Genomic DNA, 19,243 nt, shown 5'->3' with positions numbered 1-19,243 from the left:
TTTTTTTTTTTTTTTTTTTTTTTTTTTTTTGGTACTGGGGATTGAACACAGAACACAGGTCCTTGTGCTTGCGAAGCAGGCGGTGGCAACTCTGAGCTAAATCCCCAGCCCTCCTCAATTTCTTCATCTGTAAGATGGGAATAATCATTTTCATAGTTTTTGATTTTTGGTTGTTTGAGATTTATTTGTCTTTTGGTCACACAAAATTTATTCCAGATTTTCTTTCAGGGGATTACATCTCCCGAATGGCTGTCTGCTTGAATAACAATTATGATTGTTATTGTTGTTGTTATTTATTTTTTGGTCATGCTGGGGAATCAAACCCAGGATTTTATTCATGCTAGACAAGTACACTACTATCGAGCCACATCCTCAACCCACAGAATTATTAATAAAGGTTCCCCTGACACCAGTCAAGTGGTCAGGTATATGGTCCAGTCAGCCACAAGTTCCCCAGGATTTTAAACTGAAATGTATAGATTAAAAATGAAGAATAAAAGTATAGCCCATCCTTCCCAGCTACGATATCCCGATAATACAGATGAGGAATTCTGCGACCCAGACTTCTGCCCTGGTTGCCATCCATGTTTGAACCCAGTTCTTGATCCCACCAACAATCTACAAGCTCTTGTACCTTTCTGGCACTTCTTCCTTCGTGCTCACATTAACTCAAGTCAGTTAGTACCAATGGTACCAACAAACACTGCCATGCAGATTAGATGAATTAGTGCTAGTGCCTGGCACAAGGCCTGTGCCTAGTAGGCGCTCAAAAGACAGAGCTACTGTTCTTTTTGCTATTATTGTCATTTTGTGTGGGAGGTTCCAAAGGGGCTTTCTTTTGACAAATAGGGACCCTGCCCCTTGGTCACAGAAATGAAAGGTTTAAGCATGCTGGGTGGATCTTTCTAAGACAAGCACTGTTATGAAGAAGTCTTGGAGTTCAGCCAGAAGCGTCAGGATGAGTACTGGAGAATCAGAGGCTCAGGTACTCAACTAGTTGTTGCCAATCTAGTGGCACTGTATCATATCAAAGCCTAGGCCACGTCTCAGACCTCCTAAGTCAGAATGTCTGAAGCTAGCAGCGAGGATCTATAGTTTTAAACAAGTTCTCTCAGGTGATTCTGATGCTCAGCCATGTTTGAGAGGTGCTGCCTGAGCTACCTGTAGTCAGTGACTAAAGGAGTTCTGAGGCCCAGAGAAGGAGCACAGTCCTGGGCTCTGCTCAGCACCACAGTGGCTCCCTTCCTGAGAAATGGTGTCACCTGTGGACTTTAATTCTGGGAACAGACTCCTATAAAAGGGCCCTGTCCAATAGTCCTCACAAGAGGTGACCTTCCCTTTGAGACCTGACCGAGGATCACAGCAAAGAGAGGTGCAAAGACCAGAGTGGGAAACAGCTTGGAATGTAAACATTATGCACTGCAATCATGTACTAATAAAAAATGAATAAACTGGAAATTTATAAGTGAAAATAGAAAAGAAACTTCTTATGAAAAAATTTCCCTATAGCTAGGAAATTAATGCCTTGACCCCCACACGTCCCAAAACACAATGAGGTGGCAGGGTTGTGCAGGGGGCTCAGGAAGGGAAGGAAGGAGGAGGGAGAGCGGGAGAGAAAGCAGGGGCAGAGAGAGAGAGAGTGGGGCAGAGGCTCTGTCCCAGAGGCCTTCAAACAGCCCTCCCAGGAACGAGCCTTTTCCTCAGAGCAAGGGAACCCACTGGAGGGTAGGAGGAACAGGCTCAGAGAGCAAAAGGAAAGAGCAGCAGCTCTCCCAGACCCTTGGAGGTCACCCTCCATGTCTATGTACTGTTTCCAATATTTTTCCTTCAGAGTGTAATGTGTGTGTGTGTGTGTGTGTGTTGTGTGTCTGCACATGTAACTTACAAGACTCAGGTTGGTTTGGGAAGTCATTCTGTATGGAAGGACACTCCACACTCTTCGTGGGGAACATACAAGGAGCCTGGCAGAAACAAAGCCAACACACCCCCTGCCTTTTGATTTCAGGGTCCCTTGGACTCCAGAGGGCCTTCAGTGCCATCAGTGCTGTTAGGTTTTTGTTGCTTCAAGGTCTCATTTAAGGTAGCCTCAAGGTCAGCAATGACACAACACTCCCTCTGCTAGGCACTCTTGTCAAGTCTTTTTCTTTTTTATGAACTCTTCCCACTCTACAAGACCCAGCCAGGTTTTCACCCCTTCTAGGAAGCCTTCCAGGATTCCTGCTGTGGGACAAACTGCTCCCATCTCTGTTTACTCACAGTCCTGAGTTACAGCCATAATGCTTGTAATTTGGCCCGCGGAATCTGGGTCTGCCTCCTCAAGAGTGAACAAGGATCCTATTTTATGCACATCTCCCTCTCAGACTTGGTCATGGCCCTTTGAAGCTGCCTGTGAGCTGCAGACCTGCTGCGAAGGCCTCACCTGAGAGGGTGTCTGGGGGTGTGAGCTTGTCAGCCGCATCATAGTATTCCTCATCCGAGCTGCCATCCTCAAAGTCCAGCGGCAGGTGCAGGGCCAGGCCTTCCAGCGTGGAGATGGGCTGGGCCTCAGTCCAGCCCTGCTGGCCCCAGACCGCTGGCACACCCCCCTGCCGGGAAGCTGTGCTCTCTGAACTGTCGCTCAGGTGGCTGGCTGGGGAGACACTGGAGCACAGGCTGTAATAATCAGTCCGGCTGCCCTCATACAGCCTGGGGTCCAGCCTGCCCATGGTCAGTTCTGGTCCCCAGCTACAGGTTTCGGGAGCAGAACTCTGGGAACACTGTGTCTTCTGGCACTGAGGGTTGGCACTCTGGGCCAGGTCCAAGAGACAGAGGAAGCCACTGGTCTCAATCCTGTTTTTCTCCTCTTGGCTGTTGGGATCAAGACCCTCTGAGAAGCCTGGTGAGCTGAAGTGGAAGAATCCAGACCGGCTGGAGGAGCAGGCGTCTAAGTCATCTTCTTCCAGGGCATCCATGGACTCACTTGAACCGCTGGTCCTGCAGCCTCGGCTCTCAGTGTTGGCTGAGTCAGATGCCTCGGACTCAGCACTATCTGTTGTGCTGCTGGCCCCACAGGTGCTTGGGCCCCTCCTGGCCACCTCAGGTGTGAGGCTGTTGCTGGGGGACAGCTCCTCTTCCATGAGTGGCCTACAGGGGCCCACCTTCATCAGATGTCTGTTACAGAGAGGCTCCAGCACACAGTCCACTTCAGAGGACTCTTCTGAGTCACTGCAGGCCCTGGACTCGTAGCCTGCAACACAGGGGATTCTGAGGGTAAAAACAGCATCTAGGACAGTGCCGGTTATAGCAGGTGCCTATAGGTCCTGCTACCCTACCCCATCCTATTAGAAAGCTGGGTTCCAGAAGGGCACAAATCATGCTGAACTGACTGCTACAGGATTCCAAGGACTCCAAATTCCAGTTTCTTTCTATACCATCAGGGCATCTGTCCCATAGCTATCTGAGCCACCTAAGGAGACAGGATTAATCCATCTCTCCTTACAAGGAGATGTGTCTATTTATGGAGATGTTATGGGTATTTTATTGGATTTCCCTCTGCCATGGGCAGCCTCATCCAAATTTAAGTCCCTCCTGAAATCTCACCTCTGTCCTGAGAATCAAACTCATATGAGAAATTGTACTTGAGACACAAAACAGGTCCTCAGTCCTACCCTGATGAACTAAATCAAACTGCTGGGGACTGGAACCTAAGGATTTATTTTTAAGAACTTTTGGGGAATTCTGAGCCTACTAGGTTGACACCATTCTGAAGCCTGGCCTTGGGAATCTCCTGGTATTATAGGCCTTTTAGGATACTAAAAATTCATCTAGCTGCAGGTACCCAGGAGGAACTCATGGTGGCAGGTGTGGGACATTGACATTTTCTCCCATAAAACTCTGATTACATCTTACCCTGCTGAAACCTTGGTATGTATGGTTTCTCTTGCTTAGAGGGAGGAGTTGAATCTGTCCTGTGAGGGTGGAAGGTTCTCACAGTATAGCCTTGTTGCCTCTCTCAGAGGATGGTCTCGACCTGCTCTCCTCCTCTGGAGTCTCCTCACTGGCTCTCACAGGAAGGTCCTGACCCAGTCTAGTCAGACCCTCCACAGGGTGGCCCAGACCCTTTTCCCAGTGTAGTCACCCCCTCCACAAGATCAGTCTTTCTTACATCTGCAGCCTAGTCACTCCCTCATAGGATGACCCTGACCCCTCTGCCACTGTCTAGTCACCCCTTCAGAAGATGGCCCTGACCCCCTATGGCACAGTCTGTTGCCATTCTCAGTGTGTGACTCTGATCCCTCTTCAGCATCCTTGCAACAAGCAAGGATGGTGTGACCCCTCCTCAGCAGCCTGGTTACCTTCTCCACCATGCTCCAGTCATACACAGAACTCACAGATTCTGACTTTGTCCTGTTGACATGCCTCCATGTTTCCACTCCTTGAGTGATCTGTCTGCCTTTGTCATCTGTTCTTCAAGATCTATTACAGTTCCTGCCCTCTCTGAGGCACTTTCTCTGATGACTGCTGCCTGCCCTGCAGCCCCAGCCCTAGCAGCAGCAGCAACAGCAGCAAAATTGCCTTCCACCTCCAACAGGACTGCCTTCACACTCTGTCTCCCTGACCAGACACTGAGGTATCTGCTATTCATAAATGCACTGCACAAAAACAAAGAAAACGAATGCCCAAACTCATCACTTCCTAACTATAGTCAGTCCTGTCCATGAGTTCTACACCTATAGATTCATGGGTTAAAAATATTCGGGAAAAAAAAATCATCTCTGTGCTGAATATGTACAGGCTTTGTTTCTTATTTATTCCCTAAACAATATAGTACAATAGCTACAGTCCTAGCATTTATAGCATATTAGCTATTATAAGTAATCTAGACATGATTTAAAGTATACAAGAGGACAAGTGTAAGTTATATACAAATTCTATGCTGTTTTATGGAAGGTACTTGAACTTTTGTGGATTTTGGTAACCCTGGGGGAGCTGTAAAACCAATTCCCCACAGATGACCTGGGATGACCTTTTACTTTATTTTACTATTGTCTGTTCTCTTGAAATGGCTTTTGCCTATTTCACTCATATGAAGGAAACACTACACAGTGGCAAGCTATTGAGCATCTTTTCCCACCTCTACATTCAGTAGCATCATGTTGGTAGCTTCAAACTAGCCTTGATGGGAGTGCTTATACCACAGAATTAGGCGACTATTTCTAGTCAGAGTTTTTTCCACCTGTAGAGACAACTGTTAAACATTTATCAACATTCCACTGGGAAAGTGCTGCATCATTAAAATGGTGCTGCAGCAAAAGCTGGGTGATGGACACTGGAAGTCAGCCTGGGAGCCTAGCTAGCCACTACTTCTTCATTCCTGACTTGCTATGATTTTAAGTTCCCTTTGTCTCCAGGTACCCCTTTCTTCTAAACATGGAAGATTGAAAATTTCTACTACAACTGAAGAGAATATTACAGAGCACAGAGGCATAGAAGAGAACGAGCTAATTTTTTTGAACACATTATATCTTTTTGCTGAGAAATAGTGACAAAATACAACGAATTTTAGAGATAATTTAAGAACTACTATAGGGAATTAGAGACCTTCAACAGTATCCCTTAGTTTTAGGAGAATTTCAGATGCAAAGAAAGTATCTTTAGTATTTAAGAAAGAGCATGGGGCCTGTGATGTAGCTCAGTGGCACAGCACCTGCCTGGCAAGCACGAGGTACTAACTTCGATCCCTGACACACACAAAAAAGCAACACTTTCCATGGAAATAAATGGAGAAATATCTCTCATTCACTCAGTTGGAGTCTTGGCTCAACTCCATTCACCATTCCTCTCTAGCCTGCTCTTACCTCTGAGACCAATAAAATGGGCCTACTATGCTTACTGGGGCAAGAGCTGGGGCCTCACCTTCTTCAGCAGATATCCGGTGTACTTGTCTACTTCCAGGCCAGAGAAAAATGGAGATATCTTGGTTGACAAACAGCCTGTAGTACCCAGCAATCAGGCAGGCTAGGTCTTTTGCACTGCTGGATTCCAGCAGCAATGTCAGAACCTTTGAAAACAAGGAGAACTCTTCTGTTTACAAAGGGCCAAAGGACAAGGTCTTGTGGGGCCAATGAAAGATTCCAAAGAAACCCAGCCATGGTCCACAAATAGGTCTTGTCATGCCCCATATTCTTACATGTAAGGATCTCAATGCCATATATGCACACACATGCAGAATCACACATGCTAATTAATGTCCATACACACTCGCATATGAATGAGAGCTCTTCCCTTTCAATCTGTACAGTTTCTTCCTGTTCTATCACCTCCACCCCAACCCCCAACCCCCCTCCGCCCTTCCACCCTACTCATTCATATAGTGAGATCCTTTCAAAACCTTATTTAAAAAAGCAAAAAGAAACAAATGAAGAATAAGGGAAGGAGGGATATGAAGAATAAAACACCATTCTGAGCCTGTTGGGTTAAATCAAGGGAGGGAAAGATAAATACAGAGCCTTCCAGAGAGGCTCAATACCTTCAACTTTTTATCCATTTTAAATTCTACCACTCAAAACTCTTGGGCAGCCATTCTGGTCCTCTATATATGATAAAATCCTTTGGTGTTCCTGCATCTACCTGAATCCAACTAAATTTGGTTCAGAATTTTCCATCAGGAAAGCATATGGTCCAGTTCAATTTATGCAAAGACAAATAAATAAACAAAGACTAAAAAATATCCACTTAGGTCTTCTCAAGATAATGTACTGTGTTTACCACTTTCCATTTGATAGGGCAGGATAGTAAGCAGATATTGAACATCAAACTTTTTTTTTTGGTACCAGGGATCAAACTCAGGACCTTGTGCTTGCAAGGCAGGCGGCCGCACCACTGAGCTAAATCCCTGGCCTGAACATTAAACTTTATTACTGTTCAAAACTCATATAAATTACCATAGGATAATTTAGCCCCAAACTCCAGAAGTTGGATTTCCGAACCTCTCCCCACTTTGTTACCTTAATGTCCTGAAGATATACTTTGACCATGCTCACTTTCTCAGACTCTTCTGTCAGTTCTACACGGCTGATGTTGGCAAACTCTGCCAATGTGGACATGATGTTGAGTTTGCTGTTGATAATTTGGCTAATCCCATACTTGGCTCCAACTAGAAGGGCAATGTAAGATTCTCGATCCTGTAACTGCAGACAGGTGGAAGGAGAATCAGGATCCATTCAGAAGCTAGTGAAAATACTTCACAAATGTAATATCTCTCACTGCTAACTCTGTGATATCTACTTTAGGTCCACACTGCTACTCCCCGAGACTGTTGCCAAGCCTGAGAGCCATCTAAAGCTAAATTAAGAATAAGCCTATCTCCTGTAAGACTCTAACCTGTTCCATAAATACAGCCACTTTCCTGTCATTATTACCTATTGAAATCCTGAAACTTCTTTACAAGTTTATACCAAAACTACTACTACCTACAAAACGTATCTGCCTTTCAGGGAATTAGAGACTTTCAATTCCATTCCTTGGCTTTAAGAGAATTTCAGAGCAGGGCATGGTGGCGTATGCCTGTAATCCCAGCACTCAGGAGGCTGAGGCAGGAGGATGGCCATGAGTTCGAGACCAGCCTGGGCTACATAGTGAGTTCCAGGTCAGTCTCAACTACATAGTGAGACCCTGTCTCAAAAAATAAAAAACAAAACAAAACAAAAGAGAGAGAGAGAGAGAATTTCAAGTAGTAAGTTTGGTTTCTAAAACCACACATCCCCCTTTCTTTGTGCTGTTCCCATTGCCACCTCTTCTTTACATGCACTGAGCATGAATAGAATAAGTCTATTCTAATCATTTCATGCTCCATATTCTACGTTATAGGGGCCAGGGATCTAGCTCAGTGGTTCCACTGCCTGCTTCATAAGTGCTAGGACCCAAGTGTGATCCCTGGTATCCCCTCAAAAAAATATTCCGTGTTATGTTTTCTGACATTAGAGTTGATTTGTAGCCCCCAGCACCCAGCAAGCCAATGCTTGAGCCACTCTGTGGTTGGCTGCTTTTCCCCATTACCTGTTCTTTCTTTAGACAGGAAAGGTACAGGGAGGCTGGGGACAGGAACTCAGCCCTTGAAAACACTGGAGAGTTTTTCTTGTGCCTTTAAAGCCTCGTTTCTGTGATGCAATCTCTTTTCTACCTTTTAGATCTCTTATTTACACAAAGACTCCATCTATTTTTCTCCTTTTCCCAACTACCCAATGCTCTTTCTTTCCTTCAAAACACTGATTCTCTTCTTCCATCCACATTGTTAGTCAGCAGTCTGAGTAAATGGACCCAGCACTGAAAAGAACTGAGAGGCACATTACATTCTCTAAAAGCAGTTTTGTTAATATATATTTTTAAAACCCTTCTTTTTTTTTTTTTTTTTTGAGACAGGGTCTCACTATGTAGTTGACACTGACCTGAAACTCACTATGTAGCCCAGGCTAGTCTCAAACTCAAGGCCATCCTCCTGCCTCAGCCTCCTGAGTGCTGGGATTACAGGGGTGCGCCACCACACCCAGCTTAAAAAACCCCTTCTAATGGTATGCAAATTGGCACTGTGCTGGAGAGTTCTGGGGTTCTTGACTATGGGGTGGGGGACAGTTCTCTTAAGTCACATCCTCAGACACAGACTACTGAAAACCATGTGCTCGAGGCCTGGGCCCCAAAAAGGAATACGAGAAAGAATGACACAGTACAAGGCTCTTCTGTTTCTCTTGCTCCTTCTTAGGCCCACCTCTCCATTCTTCTCTTCTTCTGAACTATGAGGGCCCTGGCCTGGCAGTCAGACTAACTTCCTGACTTTTCTTTCTGAGTCCCAATTTTTCCTCTTCCTCTTTATGTATCTAGAGCTTCATAGTGCACCACTTACAACACCCTTTCCCCAAAATGCCTTTCCTCTGAACTAAGGCCGGCCCCATTCACCCTTCTTGCCTGCCCTTAATGCCTTCACTTCTTAGACCCCATCTAAGTCCGTCCTGGTACCCTCTCTTTTTAAACTCCGCAGCAGTAGCCCTCTACTACTTTGTGACTTCGCATGAACGGCGGAGCTTGCTTTATACTTGAGGGCAGAAGTCATGTCTGACTCAGCTCTGCCTGACCCAGCATCTTTCAATGTGTTGGTAGTAAGCAAGGACACAACAAATACTCGCCAGTGGCATAATATTTAGTTTCCCCAACAAATTCTAGTACATGGCAGAGTCCTCAGGAATTCTAGGATTTATAAAAGATACAAAGATTTGCAGAGTATTTCTGAAGCCCAACATAGGAATAGGACTTCAGAGTTCTTGGATACATACCATCAGAGTAGCATTAAAGATTTTTCCACCATATGTCTTTAGTTCTCCAAGGATCTGTAGATAATTTAAACGTAGCTGAGCAGCAGAGATAAGTTGCTTCAATTGAAAAATAAAAAAGGATTGTTAAAGACAGATTACTCACTTGCCTAAAATTCAAGCAATTTTGGAAACATTTTCCCTGAAGTTTCACAATAGACAGCTGGGTGGGCTAGCAGGGGCTACAGCTACATTACCTTCTGTCGGGGTTCCAGCAAGTTTTGGTTCCTCTTCATGTGGAAACTAATGGCTTTCTTGATATCTTTGCCTTTCATGTTTCGGAGTAAAGTTGGAGATATAAAGTTCTCTATTCCCCAGTCCTTCCTGCCATGAGACATTGCAAAGAGGCCCATTTTTATAGTGTACTTGGCTCTAATGAAGAGCATAATCATATTTGATTCAGTTCTTATTAGTGTTCCTATAATACAGCAGTCACGAGCCTTTTTCAGTATAAGACCTTTCTTCTCTAACCTCCCTTTTCTCCTTATAGACACAAATTATATATTCCACAAAAATCATCACAGCAGCCATCCAAGAATCAAACACCATCTAGCATTCTGGTGTGGTGTGATATTCCACGAGTGAGTCAAGAGTTCTCAATCTTGGCCGGGCGTGGCAGCGTATGCCTGTAATCCCAGCACTCAGGAGGCTGAGGCAGGAGGATCGCTGTGAGTTCGAGACCAGCCTGAGCTACACAGTGAGTTCCAGGTCAGTTTCACTATATAGTGAGACCCTGTCTCAAAAAACCAAAAAAATAAAAAATAAAAAAGAGTTCTCAATCTTTTTCACTACAACATGTGTGGATGACCACATATACAGCACACTTTTGTTGTTTTGTTTTGTTTGTGGTGCTGGAGATCAAACTTGGGGCCTTGCACATGGTTGGCAAGCACTCTACCACTGGGCTACATTCTCCGCTCAAACACGCTCAAACACAGAGCACCTGTGAAATCCCAAGGCCAAGTTTTAGAATGGTATTAGCCTAGCAGTCTCAAGAGCCCCCACAAACTTGTTAAAAATACAGCATCTCAAAGCCATTGCATGCCTGTAACCCCAGGTAATCAGGAGGCTGAGACAAAATGATTCCAAGTTTGAGGCCAACTTTGGCAACTTTGTGAGGCCTTATCTCCCAAATTAAAAAAATTTTTGGAGCGCAGGGACAAGGGGAAAAAATGAGAACCAAGACTTGTCATGTAGAGGTACAAGATCCCAACAATGAATGTAACTGTACTGTATCCCTAAAATGTACCAATAAACTCAATTAAAGCAGAAAAAATAAAAAAAACTTAAAGAATACTGGAGATGTAGCTCAGTACAAAGGCCCAAGGTACACTCTTCCTCTTCCTCCTCCTCCTCATCAGGGCTAGGTGTGTGGCTCAGTAGAAGAATAACTCTGGTGCACACGCATATGCACACACACACACACACACACAGACACACACACACTGCAGCATCTCAGATCCCATTCCCAAGAGAAATGACTCAGTACATTAGGCAAAAGGCCAAAGATCTATTCCATTTTAAGAACACGATTCCCCATATGATTTTGATGTCGAGGCAGGAAAGAGCTGAGACATGGAGAGGGGCTTAGCAAACCTGGGTGGTACCACTCAAAGCAATTCTAAGCTCGGAATCAAGAGGTGCTGGGATCCTGGTACTTGAAACTACCCTAGTTGGGGTTTAATGTAATAGAAATTGGTTCACAAATGTAGAAAGAATACATTTGCAAGGCTTTTGTGTTCTTAGAAGACATTGAAGTTGTCTGCTGACTGCCCAAGACATCCTCCTAGGGGCTGGGATTGTACAAGGGGATCCCGAGTCATTCCATCTGGAGTTGGCTTCTGTCCCCGAGGGAGCAGCCAGGTTCTGACATCTGGGGGAAACCAAGCCAGGTGGAAAAAGATAGAGAGGGAAATGGATACAAAGACAAGGACAGATGAGTGGGCAGGGGTGAATACCAGCTTCCTGTGGAGTCTGGCCAGCCTGGACAGAGGCCAATGTCACCAATGCAGCACAGCTGCTGTCCCCTGCCACTTACTCTATGTATTTCAAAGAGATTTTCTGTGGCTGGGCACATGCATAGATCCGCTCCTGGATATGCAGGGCTGCAAGCCGGAGTGCAGAGCTGCATTTCATTTCCACAGCAAAGCGCTCCTGAAGCACATCACTGCAGCTCTAGAAGAAATCAGGTAGAGGAGTTGGGAAACAAGAACAGGCATATTGCATCCTCTGGTTCTCTCAGGTGAAAGGACCTGTCTCTGACAGTTCCTGGTGATGTGACCCGGTTAAGTGACTCTGAATATTGGTATCTTCCACTGCTAAATGCAGATAGTTGAATCTACCTTACAGAGTTTCTGCAAAGTTTAAGTAAGATAATGCCTATGAAAGCAGGTCAAGTCACACAGTACTATATAAATATAAGGCACTGATAATGTTATTGCTATTATTGTTATTTTTTTGTAATACTTTAGGTGAGTTAATCCCCCTAGTCCAGGTGATCTTCTCAGTAGAATAGTTATGCCTCCCAAAGGATTCTTTTCATTCAAATAAAAATGACATACTAAATCTTGCCTAGGGAAGTAGAGGTGAATACTTGGTTAGGGGTTAAGAAACTAGCATTTGGCTCTGCTACTAAGGGGGTGACCCAGACAAAGCACATGACCTTTTCAAGACTCAGTTTCATCAACTCTAACAGGAGGCTTTGAAGCACTTAAAGCAAAGCCCTTTTAGCAATAAAAACTGAAATGACAACAATCCTTAAGTGGTATTAGGAAACGTATCACTCACATTGAGGACTGCTCCGAACTTCCATTATTGTATTGCATATCTCCCCATTACAACAACCCCGGAACAGTAAAGAGAATTCTGAAGGATAATCAGTCACGTTCTTCAGAAAAAGATAATCCCTGCCAGGGCTGCCAGGGGTTAATTGCCCCGAGCTCATGTTCAGAATAGCTCCACATGCCATCTTTGAAGACACAACTGTTATTTCAGTAAGCACAGACCCAGTCACCTGCAGGTAGAGGTATTCAAAAGCCACAGGATCTTCTTTCAGGAGGTCCAGGGGGTCCTTGGGGACAAAACACACCCTGAAGAGGCAACGGGAGTCATGTGACTCCTCCCTTTCTACCACCTGCCATGGGTAAAGAAGACAGAAAATACTGTTAGTCTTCCGAATGCTTCTGACCTTTGATCCCACAAAACAACTTTGAAAGTGAAAAAGACAATGAAAGATAGTCCCCGGTTTCTACTTTAGTGCTTTCTAAGGCAGCTGTCGACCTTTGCTCCTGATCTTTCTTTCCCATGGGGAGAAAATGTTACAGGTTCAAAAGAGTGATATTTCCCCCTGACTTGCTTCTCCTTTCCCCTTTCCAGAGGAAACCCCTCTCCGGACTCTTAAGTGCCCTCCCAGAGACAGTCCAGTCATAGATGCACTTTGATAGGTCCATATTATTTCCTTTTCCACAACTAGTAATACAGTCCATTTACTATTCCATGCTTTGCTTTTTGAAGTTAAATTTTCTTAGGGATTTAATTTTATTTTCTTTGTCGATGCAGATGGAGTACAAGTGATTTTAAAAAAGAGTCTGCAAGAGCAAACCTAATAGGTGGTTAACTGGGGATCCCATACACAGAGGGATTCTTAGAGTGTCTTCCCTGAGCTCATGCCTTCCTCATGCTGCTCCCCTGCTTAAAGCCCCTATCCCCTTTTTTATTGTTGAACTCCTACCCATGTTTGTAATGCCACATATCCAAAGAGGATTTGTTGAGCTGATCTGTGTTTGGCTTTAAGAAGCTGGTACAGCAAATTACGGAATGGCCAAACGATTTAGTGGTGCACATGGACTGGCTGTGTTTGCCCTATCTTGCCTTCAGGGGCCAGCTCAGAGACTAAGTCCCACAAAAAGAAACTTGGACATAGAAACCAATGCTTTCCTTACAGCTCAAAGGCAGCGGGTGCAAAAGATCAGGGGCTCTGTCAGCTGTGTAATTTTGAGAAAATTATCTTGCCTCTCTAGCCTCTACTTTCAGATCTGCAAAATAAGATTCTTATTTTGCCCTTCCCACCTCATAGGAGCAGATGAAAATCAGGGCTGATCTCTAACCTTTTAGTCCCAGACTGAGCAAGCTCTGTGTCTAAAAGTGCATCAAACCTGCAGATGTGCTGACGTGAGTCCCCTAATGTTCTGGCTGAGGTCTGAGCCAGCCCTGCTCATGCCTCCCCAGAGCAGGTGTTGCCCTCCCTACCTGCTGGATGAGCTCCTCCTCGTGTAACAGATGCAGCCGGGAGATGTTGTACTGCTCTTCCAGGGCCAGTCCAAAGTACTCGATGCTGCGGATCGACAGCTTCTCTTTCACTGTGAGGATGATGTCCTAGCAGACACAGACAGTGCAGGGTCACCCAGGGAGGCCTTTCCTAGCCTTCTCACTGCTCCTCAACAGGGAAAAGCCCATACTGTTGGGTCCACTGTGAACCCAGGCAAGGTTCCAGCCTCTTGTACCCTGTGCCACTACTTCATGTACCCACAGAACTCTCCTGAGTTCCCAGTCTGTATTGACAAGTGCTCTCTAGATTAAGTCTAACCATACACTTGATGTTTGACTCTGGGAAAATGACCTACATTTCTGACCTCAGATAATTTCTCTGTGAAATGAAATGGAAGATGAGGATGTCTACCTTCTCTAAATGGCTGGGAGGATGGAACAATTCATACTGTGCTGTGACATGCTAGTTACCAGGCCCTGGTTCACTACAGCAGCCCTCAGTCATCATGCAGACTTTGGGGCACTCACATGTGCTGTTCCCTCTGCCCTGTACACTTTTCCCACTACACACATCTGTTTCTAATCCTTCAAGTGTTTGCTCAAAAGTCACCTCCTCAGAGAGGCCTTCTCTGGCCAGTGCATCTAAATGTCACTGCTCCTATTAGTCTCTGTCCCAGAGCCATATTTATTTCCTTCATCAATATTTAATATTAAGCCAGGCATGGTGGTGCACGCCTGTAATCCTAGCACTTGGAAGGCTGAGGCAGGAGAATCGCTGTGAGTTTGAGACCAGCCTGGGCTACAAAGTGAGTTCCAGGTCAGTCTCAACTACATAGTGAGACCCTGTGTCAAAAAAAAAATTTAATATTAATTTTTAATAAGTTATATTTCTTGGTAAAAGATTGTGTAGCAAAGTTAAGTGATGGGTTCTAGACCTAACACCAGATGTGTATCCCTTGACAAACTGCTCAGGATCTATATGCTCAGTGTTTTCATTTATAACTCTCATTGATGAATAACTATCACTGCTTCATTATAGAAGTTCTGCCAGAACCTCACATTTAGTAATCCCAAATCATTAGGGGCTACCTGCTCCTCATGACTCCTAGTTCTGAATCCTTTCTTTGCTTGGCTCCACTACCCACTATACCTAACCAATGGTTAAGTCCTGAAAGCCTATGTGCTTCTGAAATTCAACAGTGTTCATTCAGCATCTTCTGTATGCCAGGCCACGATGAAAATTCTGTCTTAATTCTGTCCCTTCTCCATTCTCCCACATTTACCTTGGTTTGAGTTCATACCTCTCTCCTGGTTTTGTAGAATGGTGTTCCATGGACTCTCCTGCCGCCTCTGTTCTCCGCCTCCCATCTAGTGCAGGGGTTGGGCTCAACCCACTGCCTATTTTTGTACTAAAAGTTCCACAGGAACAAAGCCATGCTCCCATTTGCTACAATGGCAGAGTTAAATAACTGTGACAGAAACCCAATGGCCCAGAAAATCTAGAACATTTACTGCCTGGTCTTTTAAAGTTTGCTGAATCCTGATCCACAGGAACTTATCTAAGCCTTGTAACAGCTACTTTCTCCCATGCTTGAGAATATTCAGTGGCTTCCCATGGCTCACTGGCCAAACTCCTAACTCCTCAGCTTAATATTCAAGGGTCTCAAATATCAAGTGTACTATCACTCCTCCCACTATATCTTCTGTCCCTTCCTCCAGCGCACGCGGCTTGCAAACATATTTTTGCCAACTTTGTTCATCTCTGGTTCTTTGTTGGTGCTGTACCCACACCTGGTTGCCACCTCCCTGCCATTCCTGGCCCATTCCTGTCAAATGTCCATTCCTCTTCCCAGGTCTGCCATGTAGGCCACTGTTCTCTGGAGGCCTTTCCTCACTACCCAGCTGGAGACTCTCTCCCCTGAACCCATACCACACCATTTCTGTCTCGCTTTCGTGGTTCTGAACATACTGTACCTTGTTTCCTAGTAAGCTGTCCTCATCTTGGCCCCCTTCAACTCTCTAGACTTCCTAAGGATATGACCCTGGGCAATTCATTTCTGTGCCACCAATAGCCAAGTGATACCAAAATGTCTGGTACAGAAAAGGTGTCAGTAAATGTTCACTGGGTCAAATGACATTATTTTCTTTGATTCAGGAAAGAGTTTTCTAGTATCAGAAGCTTTTTTTCCCCTTGGCAAGGAAAAGGGGAAGAGAAGTCACTGATGAACTGACAATGATTTTTTTTTACCTATAAGATTTGTTTATAGCTGCTTTTCTCTCTTTCATAAAAAAACTAAAAGATTTGTTTTATAAAATTTGGCCATTTATAATCCCAGCACTCTGGGAGGTCGAAGTAGGAAGATCACAACATGAAGACCAGCCTGAAAAATACAGTGAGACCCTGCCTCCAGAAAATTAAAAAAAAATATTTAAAAAGGGCTGAGGATGTAGCTCAATGTAAAGGCCTAGATTCATTCCCCAGGTACCACCTCCCCCCCAAAAAAAAGGCTACTATAGTAAGTTTAGCCAGTATCATATTGGCTAAGTCCTCATTCACTTCCATCTTCTTGGATTTAATTTCCCAGTGATGCAGACTTTTATTGTAAATCACCCTAAAGAGTTTTTGGCCACCAAAAAGGAGCTCACTTTAAATAAATCACCCCTTCCATGCCAATCCACTTTGATAAAAAATGCCAGAGGAAGAGCTCTTGTTTAATTCATTTCTAAAAAAATTCCTTTTTATGTAGAAGGGCAGAAGTCTTGGCTGATGTCCTGACCGCATGGAAGACACAGTGCTTTGCACTGCACACATAGCACTTCTGTCCTGGTTTCTCTCTTTACAGCCCTTATTTCATCCTGCCCTGGACTACTAGGAGTTCTTGGGATATTCACCCTCCCTCAACTGTACTTCAAGCTCCTGAAGACAGACCACACTTGACCAGGTTACCAAAACCCTCAAAGAGCATTTAAAGTAGGGAAGCTTGTGAAGTACAAGATGAACTGATTTCAAAACAGAACAGAATATGCAGGCACCTATCTTGTCCTTGCATCTCATCTGGTGTTTAGTTGCTCTAGTGTTTGTGCAGCAGGTAGAGCCATAGACAAGGGGCAGGGAAGTCTGGCGGTTAAGGGTGAAGGCTTAGGAGTTGTAACATGCTCTGGAGAGTCAATGCTCTTCTCTGAGTCCTAATTTCCTTTCCTGCAATATATGATTAAAAACCCCACCATCCTGCTGGCTGTTGTGTAATTAAATAACACATTACTTGTCTTATTTCAGGTGCTCAGACCATGGTGACTATAAGACCATCAAGGCAGATATAGGGGAGGAAGCCTGGGGTCCTTGGAGCCAGTATTCTCCTGGGAAAGAGGTTCAAGTTTATTTTTAGTACCTTCACTGTTGTGTTTTCCTCAAACTTGAAAGCTTTGGTCTGTCCATTCTCCAAGTACAGCTTGAGCACATTGGGCATGCACAGCAGAGAATTACCCTGGAAAACACAAGAGTACTGTTGTGTCCTTGACACACCCTTTCAGTTTCTGGGTGTGTCAAATATTCAGCCCTGACTGGTTCAGAGAATGAGATTCCCCCTGATCTCACCACATAATGGGTTGCTTCTGAACATTTTTGAATCCTCCAAAGGACAAGTATACTTTGTGCAGGAACACTCATGAGAACTGTTAGATGTGACAGATGGTGGAGAAGAGCAAGCCTTGCCATAAGCATGGTGATAACTGCTGTATAAGCTGTGTAGGGTCTCAGTACCATCAGCTGATTATTTCTGTGCTGGCTGCCACCCTTGTGGCAAACCAGATCCCCAGCATGTATGCCCTTTGAATTGGGTCTGAGACTCATGAACCTACCTTATGTGGTTGGCATGGAGTGTGTGGGGTGGAATGTTCCCTCAGAGCCCTGTACCCATTTTAATGCTGCATTCCCTATAATGAAACCTCACCAAAGGAAGATACCCTCCATCATCACTCACCATAACCCACCACAGATTTGCAAGATCTCTAAGGGATTCTGCCACTCTTGCAGGTCATTTTGGGAAGGAGGCACAGGGGCGGTCTCAATACAGTGGCCCAACGCATGCCAGCCAGATTTCCTGAGGTAGGACAGGCTGGGTTGGGAGAAACTCCTTTGGGTAAACTCTCATAAAAACTAAACTCTAAGCGCTTAGCTAAATGTTTATCCCTGTGGGGGCTATATCCTCAAAACTATTTAAAAAAAAAACTATTGAGCAGTTCTAGAGCCTCTAAGATTTCAGCTAGAACTGCTTTTGCTTTTGCTTATCTCTACAAAGAGTTTGGGTATAAAGCCCACCAGAGTGAAGAAGTTTATCATCTATTTTCCAAAAAAAACAGATAGCCTTTTCTGATGTCTTGAATTTTCTAAATTAATATTTAATAGAATCTTGTATCTTCTAAGTAAGGCTGAAAATCATCATTGCACTCTATAATTTTTTTTAACCACAGTACTTTTGTGGAGGAAAAAGATTCCAGTGCCATTTCACACTAGATCAGGATACAGGATTTCAAATTGCTCCTTCTGCCGTCATCTCACCTCCCTGGCTTTGAATGTTCAGAAATCTTACTTTCTAGGTTTCTCTCATGAGGATTTTTTCCTTAGTACTTGATTATTTGTGATTTAAACATATCCGTAACAACATCATACAACTACCACCATTTGATCTTTTCTAAGGCTTCTTCCAATTTTTATCTATACATGTACATAGCTTTTAGAGAGTTGCAGTAACAGAATATGAAGGATTCTATGTTCATTTTTTTACCCAACGCATATTCCACATACTATTTTATATCTAATATTTATAATTCTAATGGCTTTATAATAATCTATTGAGTTTAATTATCAGAATTGATTAGCCATTTCTCCATTTTTTTGTGATAGCTATTTAAAATATTGATGTGTAGATATATATATATATACCTTATTTTACACTCCAAATTAATAGGAAGTTCCACCCCAAAATATTCAACCTAACTTTCAAAGCTGCCCAGTTAGTGCATGACTCTAGTTATTTTCTCAGCATCAAAGTGTATATTCTTTTCTTATTTGTATTTATTTACCAGGCACCAAATGTCAATCTGTCATATTTTCCTTGCCATTTCTTTAACTATGAGTAAAGTTAAAAACATTTTAAATACCACCGTATTACTTCAGATTCCATTAGACTGTGCATCCTCGAAGTAGTCTCATCATTTTCAAGGGGACATGTTTAACAACTCTTTTTATCCTTTAAACCTTTAAAGTGATCACAGGCAGGTCACAAGGATGACTCCTACCAGATTCACAGTCTCTTCCTTGCATGGCTGATGCAGGTACTCCCAAAACTTCCTCTTAGGGTCCCACACTGCAAGGCTTCCTAGAGATACCCTCTCAGAACCCTTGTTCCTCTAAGCTGCCACACCCATGCAAATTCAGAACCAGTTTTGCAGCTGGTTCACATCATAAAACCCATCCTTATCTGCTCAGCATATACACCAGTAAACCGGGGTCACAGAAATTTTAACAAATTATTGTGCAGGTGACCTGGCCAACATGTACAGTACCCTGATTCTTTTTCTTTTTCTTTTTTTTTTTTTTTTTAGAACGGGTCTCTCTTTGTAGGTGACTGACCTGG

General features: G+C 44.0%; 1 protein-coding gene across 6 annotated transcripts in view; it reads right to left on the bottom strand.

Annotated features, from left to right (window-relative positions):
* Frmpd1 (FERM and PDZ domain containing 1) overlaps positions 1-19,243 on the bottom strand; it is a 178,140-nt gene that overhangs the window by 2,644 nt on the left and 156,253 nt on the right. For all 6 annotated transcript variants that reach the window (XM_010619413.3, XM_010619410.3, XM_010619412.3 and 3 more), the window contains 9 exons: positions 16,997-17,092; positions 13,590-13,715; positions 12,355-12,474; positions 11,380-11,516; positions 9,539-9,665; positions 9,306-9,401; positions 6,987-7,169; positions 5,896-6,040; positions 2,420-3,226 (listed from right to left, as the gene is read on the bottom strand). In XM_010619413.3, the coding sequence (XP_010617715.1) occupies positions 2,420-3,226; positions 5,896-6,040; positions 6,987-7,169; positions 9,306-9,401; positions 9,539-9,665; positions 11,380-11,516; positions 12,355-12,474; positions 13,590-13,715; positions 16,997-17,092 (1,837 nt within the window). The remainder of the gene's footprint in view (positions 1-2,419; positions 3,227-5,895; positions 6,041-6,986; positions 7,170-9,305; positions 9,402-9,538; positions 9,666-11,379; positions 11,517-12,354; positions 12,475-13,589; positions 13,716-16,996; positions 17,093-19,243) is intronic.

Source organism: Fukomys damarensis, unplaced genomic scaffold (assembly GCF_012274545.1).
Source record: "Fukomys damarensis isolate Sample0158 unplaced genomic scaffold, DMR_v1.0_HiC HiC_scaffold_36, whole genome shotgun sequence".
NCBI lineage: Eukaryota > Metazoa > Chordata > Mammalia > Rodentia > Bathyergidae > Fukomys > Fukomys damarensis.
The sequence above is the reverse complement of the archived record's forward strand: the minus strand, read 5'-3'. Positions and strand labels throughout refer to the sequence as shown.